Source organism: Alosa pseudoharengus, unplaced genomic scaffold (assembly GCF_046254945.1).
Source record: "Alosa pseudoharengus isolate Yale_2024_CS ecotype anadromous, Long Island Sound unplaced genomic scaffold, YU_APseudo_1.1 YU_APseudo_1.1_scf_30, whole genome shotgun sequence".
Taxonomy (NCBI): Eukaryota; Metazoa; Chordata; class Actinopteri; order Clupeiformes; family Clupeidae; genus Alosa; species Alosa pseudoharengus.
Genome location: NW_027468719.1, coordinates 685,148 through 695,000, shown reverse-complemented (window position 1 = coordinate 695,000; position 9,853 = coordinate 685,148). Strand labels below are relative to the sequence as shown.

At 39.4% G+C, this 9,853-nt stretch overlaps 1 protein-coding gene across 1 annotated transcript in view; it reads right to left on the bottom strand.

Moving 5' to 3' along the window:
• LOC143101179 (NACHT, LRR and PYD domains-containing protein 12-like) overlaps nucleotides 1-9,853 on the bottom strand; it is a 159,320-nt gene that overhangs the window by 26,929 nt on the left and 122,538 nt on the right. Inside the window, exons 9-11 of the mRNA XM_076264581.1 lie at nucleotides 1,958-2,128; nucleotides 1,282-1,455; nucleotides 883-1,053 (exon numbers count right to left, since the gene is read on the bottom strand). Of these exons, the coding sequence (XP_076120696.1) occupies nucleotides 883-1,053; nucleotides 1,282-1,455; nucleotides 1,958-2,128 (516 nt within the window). The remainder of the gene's footprint in view (nucleotides 1-882; nucleotides 1,054-1,281; nucleotides 1,456-1,957; nucleotides 2,129-9,853) is intronic.

The window sequence follows — 9,853 nt, the reverse complement described above, 5'->3', positions numbered from 1 at the left end:
AGCACGATTCATTGGCGCTTACATGTTCGGCCTTATGTCTACGTGCGCACCTGAGGCTACAAGAGAAAGAATTTCCCCTGTTTGTATGTTCACTCCAAGTTGGCCTACCATAACTTACCAACTCTGCACTGTAGACCCTAACTGGCTATTTATATTTTCTGTGAAATAAGCAAAAGTATTTGTTCAACTTTATGAAGCAGAATTACGTATAGGCTACTTGGAACATAATACATTTGACAAAGGACAGATGTATGTTGCTAGTGACAAAATATTAACTTTCAGTGTTTTACGATATCTTTGTCATGGGGAAGTGTTTTTAGGCTACTGTCAGTGACTGCCGTGAGAGAAGCGAGTTCTGTGTTTCGTTCATGTCAGTGACTGACGCGAGAGAAGCGGGGTCTGTGTTGTGTTGCGTTGCATTAATTTATTTTCATTGGGCATGCCGTGCCGTGCCGTGCCGTCCACAGCTCTTCAGTTCTGACAAAGCCAAAATTACTCCTTTTGAAACAATGAGTGCAGGAAGCGCGTTTGTATGGTTGTATTGCTAGAGTTTGGTGACTGTAGAACTGAGGCCACAATCTCACATGACTTAATTGTGAGTTTGCAGTCAGCAAGTCTGTAAGACAGTGTTACAACAGACAAATCATTATCTGTGTTATACCTCTAGTGGAGTCCAATAACTGTCATATTCTATGACAAGACTAGAACAAGGCTAAGACAAGACAATAACACTCTAAAATGACAAAGGTACATTCTTTTTTGGGCCTCAAGCACATTTCCTGAAGCCACAACATCACATGACTTCTCTGGAACTCTACAGCCAGACATTTTGTTGTATAATATGATGAGACATATGACAATAAAGAAATGTCAAACACCAACCTTAATGTCTGCAGTTTGCAGTGCGGACTAGACAGTCCATTCGAGATAAGCTGAACTCCACAATCTCTCAGGACGTTATAACTCAGGTTTAGCTCTATCAGAGAACTTGGTGACTGTAGAACTGAGGCCACAAGCTCACATGACTTATATGTGAGTTTGCAGTCAGCAAGTCTGTAAGACATTGTGAAAAAAGACTAATTATTTCTGATGAAGAAGGGATAATGAACATACACACCGCAAATAAATATAATAAATTACTACTCTAATGTAATGGCATAAACTGTAATGGTAATATACCACTACATGAAGATCCTCTACCTTACAGTTCTTCACTATGTTCCTAGTTTCATGAGTGAAACTAGGAATGCAACTGAAATTGTATGTTTCTAAAGTACATACTGAAGTGCTTCAACTTTATGGTGAGGATCCTCCAGTGTAGCACATAACAGCTTCTGTGCTGATTTTCCAGGATTATTGTTGCTCATATCCAGTTCTTTTACATGGGAGGGGTTTAACATCAGAGCCAGGGCCAGACAAATGTAACCGTCACCTGAAATACCACACTTACAAAGCCTGAGAGAGAGACAGAGAGTCATTACAAATTGTATCCATCCAGACAAGCAAGTCTAGTAACTCTAGTATACCTGCAGGATTCAGTAGTCAAACTGAACTAAATAATCCTGTCATTAAACTTTCATTTTCACTCTCTCAGAAAGAGGCTCACATGTTGGCCCAGGACCTCATGTGAATCTGAGAGTGCATTTGAATTTCAGTGTTTCCCATACGTTGACTAATCTGTGGCGGGGAGCCATGAAATCAAAACCGGCCGCCACACATTAATTTTCTATGTTGTACTATTTAAATTAAAGCTAAGATAAAATTCTTTCACTGAGCTGCGCTTTTTACACACGCAGCCTTTCCTTGCCCCGCCCTGCTCTCTCTCGTAGCCCGCTGCAGGATTAAGTTTACTCACAAGTAGGACACCACAGTACAGATGTAGGCAGACTGTTTGACTGGCATGTTGACATGATTCTCTTAAACTATGCATAGCCATAAAGAAATATCAATCACCAACCTTAATGTCTGCAGTTTGCAGTGGGTACTAGACAGTCCCTTAGAGATAAGCTGAACTCCAGAATCTCTCAGGTTATTGTAATTCAGGTCCAGTTCTATCAGGGAGTTTGGTGACTGTAGAACTGAGGCCACAATCTCACATGACTTATCTGTGAGTTTGCAGTCAGCAAGTCTAAAAGAGAGTGCGACAACAGACAACTCATCCAGCTAGTCTGTAAATGAAAATATGATGTACACAACAGCAGCAGATAACATGACATGTAAAGGTGCAGTCAGCTATTTTATGCGATTTCAAGCCCATAACATTTTTTTGTCACATTCAACAATCATCTCACAACCACTAGCTGCCCTTTGGCAGCACAGGCTCAAGTCAAGTCATGTGAAGTCAAATTTATTATCCCACGGGGGAGGATAAAGTTGCAGCCAGGTATTAAGAAACACACAACCAACACAACACATAACATACATACAGTAGGTACTAGTTAAAAATTGACACTTCATTCATGAAAAACATGATTCACGCAGCTGCGTGAAATAACTGCAGCCGCTTGGGGCAGCATAAGTCCGCTGAGGCGTTCCGCGGTCGAACCGGAAGGAATGTTCGACAGCAAGGTCTGTGATTGGCCGAGTTTTCAGTGTGTTGTTTGTCGTTTTTTTAGCAGCCCCTGCAACATGCTAGTTCACTGTAGCCTATAAGCTTTGACCCACAAGCTGAACTGTATCTTTCTCACTGAAACATGGCTGGATGCCTCAGGCAATTATGAACTTCTTGAAGCATCACCGTCTGACTTTTCCTTCTCACATTGCTTTTGCTCCAATCAGAAAGGTGGCGGCGTGGCAGCTCTTTTTTCCAATGTGTTACCCTGTAAGGATGTTTCTTTTGGTACTTACTCCACCTTTGAATACCTAGCTATTGCAATGAAGCCACCAAACTCCTGTCTAATGGTCACAATTTACCACCCTCCGCAGAACAGAGTAAGTTTCATCTCTGAGTTTAGTGAGTTTTTGTCTACTATTGTGACAAACTATGATTGTATTCTCATTTGTGGTGATTTTAATATTCACATTGATAACACAGAAGACTGTTATGCAATGCAATTCACTGATCAGCTGTCAATGTTTGAGCTTACACAACACATTTCTGTACCTACTCACAATCGTGGTCACACTTTAGACCTTGTTATTTCAAAAGGCCTAGACATCTCCATAACTGGTACTTTAGATGTTGGGATCTCTGATCATCTTTGTATTTTCTTCAATGTTGCCTGGCCAACTAAACTTACATCTGGCCAAAAAACATTTCTTAGACGCAACATTGGGGAAGACACTCCAAAGGATTTTATCACCGCTTATATTAATGCTGCTGGGTCACATTATGACCTGAGTCAGGTTGACCTCATGAACTATAAGAGTCAATTGCTTATGTACAACTGTGAAATAAAAAAAAGCTCGTCGACAGTATTTCTCCCAGATTATATCAGATAGTTCTAATAATTCTAAAGTCCTGTTCAATACCATTGACAGACTAATCAATCCTCCTCGTTTGATACCCTATGAGCTCCACACTGAAGAGAAGTGCAATCAGTTTGCTACGTTTTTCAGTGAAAAAATTTCAACTATCAGGAGTAGTATCTCTTCATATTTCACTGATGGTTTCAATCCTCAACCTCCTCGCCAACCTCTGCCCGATAGTAAGGCTACTATCCACAACTTCACTCCAATCCATCTGAGTGAGCTGGAAGAAGTAGTCCAAAAGTTAGGTTCAGCTACTTGCTCCCTCGACCCTGTACCTACTAAGCTGTTCAAACAAGTCTTCAGCTGCTTGGCTGCTGACATACTTCAAATTGTCAATACCTCCCTTCTATCTGGAACATTCCCTGGTTGCCTTAAACATGCCATTATTACGCCTGTACTAAAAAAACCTAGCCTTGAACCCCTGACTTGTGTGAGTTACAGGCCTATCTTTAACTTGCCTTTCTTAGGCAAAATTCTAGAGAAGGTTGTTTACAAGCAATTTTGCACCTACTTTTCTCAAAACTCTATATTTGATGCCTATCAATCTGGGTTTCGGGTAAATCACAGCACAGAAACTGCTCTAGTCAGAGTTGTAAATGACCTTAGAATTGCGACTGACAATCACAAAATGTTGATTCTTGTTCTCCTTGATCTAAGTGCTGCATTTGATACAGTCGATCATTCTATACTTCTGCAACGTCTTCAGCACTCAGTTGGTCTTCAAGGTACAGCTCTTGATTGGATCTCATCCTATTTAAATGGGAGATCTTTTTCTGTTTCTATTAATAACCTCTCTTCTGATGTAATGCCCATTTTATATGGGGTACCTCAGGGGTCAATTCTTGGTCCTTTGCTTTTTAACTTGTACATGTTACCTCTTGGTTCTATCATACGGCAAGACAACATCAACTTTACATTTCTATCTCCTCTGATGACCCCAGTCCGCTAAATGACCTCACTTGCTGCATCTCCAACATTAAAAAGTGGATGGCCCAACATTTTTTAATGTTAAATGATGCAAAGACAGAGATTCTGGTTGTAGGCCCTAAGGCCATGAGACATCACTTTCACCCAATTCTAACCTCCCACTTGGTAAAACCGTGTGAGGATGTAAAACATTTAGGAGTGACTCTTGATGCAGATCTTAACTTTCAAAAACATATATCTAACATTACCAAAACAGCTTTCTACCACCTTAGAAATATTTCTAAAGTCTGTGGCCTCCTGTCCTTACAGGATTGCGAAAAATTAATACACGCTTTTATCTCCAGTCGTTTAGATTACTGTAACGCACTCTATGCTGGTCTAACAAAACAGATGCTAAACAAACTTCAACTTATCCAAAATGCAGCTGCTAGAATACTCACTAGAACACCTAAATTTAATCATATCACCCCAATTCTTAAATCACTTCACTGGCTTCCAGTTAAACAAAGAATTTATTTCAAAATACTTCTTCTTTTTTTTAAGTCAGTAAGCGGCCTTGCCCCACCCTATATTTCTGATATGATATCTTTTTATGATCCTACCCGTCACTTAAGGTCCTCCAGTAAATGTCTCCTCACAATCCTCAGAATCAACACTAAGGCTGCACATGGTGCCTTCAGTTACTGTGCCCCAATCCTCTGGAATAGCCTACCTCTGGAATTAAGGTCATCACAATCAATTCTCGCTTTTAAAAAGGGACTTAAAACTTATTTATTTTCTTTAGCTTTTAATTCATGACTACAGGTCTCTGCTTTTAAAACACTCCATTGTATTATTATTATTTCTATCTATTAACTTTCTTTTTGTTTTTTTCCCTTTCTTTGTCTTTTCTTTTTCTTTTGCTAAGTGTGGTTTTTATTTTAGATAATTTAATGACAACTCTCCACTCAAAGCACATTGTGTCTATGTATGCCATATGAAATGTGCTATAAATAAACTGACTTGACTTGACTTTGTACATAAACATAGTTTTGGATTCAGTGGCAGGATTTCTTGATGGTACAGTGCCTGTCTCTCAGTAATGTTTTAAAATGAGAGCTTCGTCAGATGGCAGTAGGCTACTTTGTCGGCAGTCATGATAAGTTGGCTTGCTAACAGAACATAAATATGCTGCCCAGAAACCTTGTGAATAGTTCTGAATTTCTACACTACACTCATCTACACTAACAAATGAAATATAGCCTTTGCCTACAGCATCTCCTTAACAGTAATGTAAACAAAATGACAGCATTCATATGACAAAGGAAAATGTTGTCTGACGGTCGAGTGGGTTAATCATTTAGGCGCCATAGTTTTTTTTTCGAAACGTTCGATTTTGACATCTTCATTTCAAAAGGCTATATCTTAAAAGTGATAAGAGATAGAGACTTTCTGTAAATTAGAGAAATATTAAGGATGACCCAAAGTTTATGTAGGGATTAATTTGCATACTATGACGTCATATGGTGGCGGCCATCTTGGATTATAGAATTTTCATGAAAAGTTGCATGTTTGAATGATAAAATGCACCACTTCTTTCCCCCAAAATGTCCCTCACCTTCTGTATGCTATATTGCACAATACTGAATGCTCAGGTAAATAGTAAGTAGTAAACAAACTGTGTAAATCATTACTAATAAATGGCAGAAAAAAACCGAATGCATGTAGCGGTAGGCTGGCCTTTTCCATTTACTACATACAGTAGGATTTTCCATTTACTACATACAGTAGGCACTCTGATTCCATGTATGGGGCACATATATATTATTCATATGACACACAAACACAAGTAGACAAGACTTGTAATGCAGAATTGTCACAAAGACATACTTTCCGATGTTTTGGGATCACTCTCACTGAATCACAGGTTATGAATGCATGGTGATATTTTTGCAATGTACAATGTAAAATGCTCTCCCGTGCTGCCGCTGGGGCAATTCAACATCACGTCTCCTTAAGTCCTCTAATATTTCCTAATTTATGTCATCAACACATCCGTGATTCGTGAAATGTGTACGCTAGATGTATGCCTATTTTTTTCACATCTTAATGGACACCACACTGATTTCCCTCGAGTGGTAATATTTTTCTTTGAAATTGTATGGTTTACAGAAATGGGAACTACGATGTATAGATGAGAGGAGCGAAGTGTGCATTGCGCAGCACAGGCGGCCAAGCTCCTTACCCTCAGGTAAGTCAACAAGAGAAACAGTTTCCAAGTTGACCTAACTTTCAACTCTATCTATCAATCCCATTAACTGCATGACAGTAGGCTATTTACAATATTTTCTGTTAAGTAGAGTTTGTAAACACATTATCATCAACTTATTACACGGCTCTTCAGAGTGCTGCAGAAAGTTCCATTCACATTCCCAACGTTCGGGCCTATGTTAAATCTACATAAATCACCGGCAAAGCATTTAATCACCGCTGTCAATGGCAACGGGTTTTGTGCTTCTGATTAATGTCTTTCATATCACTACGCAAGGACTGGAACTTCATTCAAACGTGAAAGCAGACGGTTGATCAGCTGTGTTCTAAAGAATGTTTGACTCAAGTTCAGCAGCGTGTGTTGTTGCGAACTATTTGTTTCTCAGCAAATGCCACGATGAACGGTAACAAATAGGATAGGTTATGTAGGCTAAAGTCATATCGTGGGGAGTTTATTATTTCGTTTTGGCAAGTAGCCGTGTAATAAGCGGGATAATGTATAGAACGCCGGTAATTATCGGAACATAAGTCCCTTCAGGACGAAACAAGACCCCTCCGCTGCGCGTCGGGGTCCTGTTCGCCCTGTCGGGACTTATGTTCCGATAATTACCGGCGTTCTATACATTATCCCTTACTTAATGCACGCACAACATTTGTTTGAGCAAGAGAGAATAACAATGAATGGATGCAGCAACTACAGATGTTGTAGCCATACTTGCTGCTTTCTTGTACTATCTATGGTTGCTGGTTAACAGCACATAAAAGCTGATTTAAGCTAATTTACTAACTCAAGACTTCAAGGCCATCATGGATATAAAAGTTTTTTGAAAATAACGAAAGAATGGGGGGAACATAACAAAGCTTGGAGTTATTTCAGATGGGCTACAACAAGGTAGGCAAAATGATGGTGCTTAAAACCTTAGAGCAGCTGGAATAATGCTTAGGCTGATGTTAAAACGCACGCGATGTTTAAAGCCATACACAACGGTAAATTGGAACAAAACTGAAGATAACTTTAGCCTTTATAGGGCTGTATAAAGTTGTCCAAATTAATAGGTCATAATTAGGCGTTGTTGTTGTAAAGATATTGCATGTAGATGTTGTACTATATAGGCTACTAAATGTTTAGGTCACCAATGCACGAACAAAACCGGGAAATGGACAAATATTATCAAAGCTTTGAATGTTTCCGTCTTTGCACGGGGGTATCTGTAGATTGGTGTGCAACGCATTCATTCATGCAGGCCTGTGGCCATGCATGCGCCCTTAAAATAGCATCTGCATTTGCGCCACAGACTTTAGACCAGGGAGTTCCTGGTCTGTGGCGGAATTGTTTTCTGAAACTGCAAAATATCAACAGTGAACGTTTGCGCCTACGTTTAACAGTAACAAGTGTAATTAGCTATTCATTCTCGAAGGTGCATGGTGAAGTAAAATTCTTACTTGGGAAAACAAACATTTGCCGATATCATCACCGATCATCAGAATATTGCAACAGATTCTGTGTTCTGGACTGCAGGTAACTTGTTAAGCCAGTGGTTCTCAAACTTTTATTTCATTCCCCACTTTGATCAAGGGGCATGACTGATGATAGTGGAGATAACGTGTTATCCCGAGGCTTTTGCAAGTCAGCGTCTTCGACGGTATTAAAAATATAAGTTTTCGATGTCCCAAACGGAGAGCCATACTTTCTTGTTTTTAACGATCTCTATGCTACTCACAAAAATGTAGGCATGGGGACATGATGAAGTAGGCTATCCAACTGTCGTGTGTTAAATTATTGTGATTACGAGCCAGTGGTTTTCAAACATCCACATCTAACTAAATGCAACAGGCATATCGTCCTCGCATTCGCAAAATGAGGACCAGTGTTTTGTCAAACTGCAAATAGCTATTCGTTTTAACGATTTTTTATGATAGTATGAAGTGCTTTTTGTATAGGCTACTATCTTAATCTTGGAATATGGGGAGGGAAGTGGCGCGTCTGCAGTCAGTCAAATATGAATGTAATTCTGCGGCATAAAGCAGATGTATTTGTTTATTGTACAGAAAAATAAAAATGACATGTCAAGCAGTCAATTGACTACATTGCAGTCAAGAAGTAGGGCAAATTAAGACACTGTTTTGATTTGCGTAGTTGCGTTACCCCCAACACTGACAATAACATAGGCAGCAAATTAAGATATTTTTTCGTTTTGTGGAGCAGCACCAGTAGGCTATCAAAAGCAGATTTCGATTTTCGCTACCACCGTGTAGTCAAGCCTTAAGCCATAAGTAGTCTTAATCGAGGTAATGTTTAAATTACGATTTATTTTGTTATTGAATTCGTAGGCTGGGATTCCTCTCGGTAACAATTACGTTTAAAGGTAGCCTAGCCTCCTGCTTTTTCAGAAGGGGCTGCAGTCAGGCTACTGACAGAGCGATGTACAGTGGCAGAGCGACGCACAGTGGCTGAAAGTGGTACTAAAGCTTCACGCAGCTTCACGCCTCGTAATGCGCGACTGAAGTGGCCATTTGAAAGCGATGCCCACTGTATTATGCTTTTTAGCTTTTTAGTAACGCCATATTAGGTTAAAATGTGTGAAATGGCATAAAAACGTTTTCTTGTCTAGCCTAAGTTTAATCTTGATATGTGCCAATGTAACCTAAAGTAAGCGCCTCTCTTTCTACCTCCCTCTTAAACATGTCTCTGTCCCATATGTTACAGCATAGTAGTAGGATAACAACAGTAAGTAGGCCTAGCTAACTGCCAGCAATCAGCACAGAAAAGTAGCTTACTTCACATCTTAGGCTTATTTATAATATGATATAGCATTGACGGTCCTAAACCCTCCTAAAACCCATTATGCTGTTGCGCTTGTCAAAGTTTGACAGTGACGTCGGCGGCAGCGTTTGATTGATTGATTAGTTCACTTTTTCAACATTATTGGGTCCCAGGAGATGTGACAGGTCAGGACAGGTGTAACTTGAACTGTTTGAATATATTTTCATGATTTGATGTAGCTTACCTAATATTTGAGGCATATTGAAAGAATAATAGGCTATTTTATAATAGGTCTACTTGAAATACATTTATTTTTATTCGTAGCCTATACATTTCATCTTATTCTATAATGTCTATGTCTATTTGTTTGTTACAAATAAAACTCCAGCAGTTCATAACTAGCCTATTGTAGCTTATTTTAAAATGAAAACATGGGTAAAT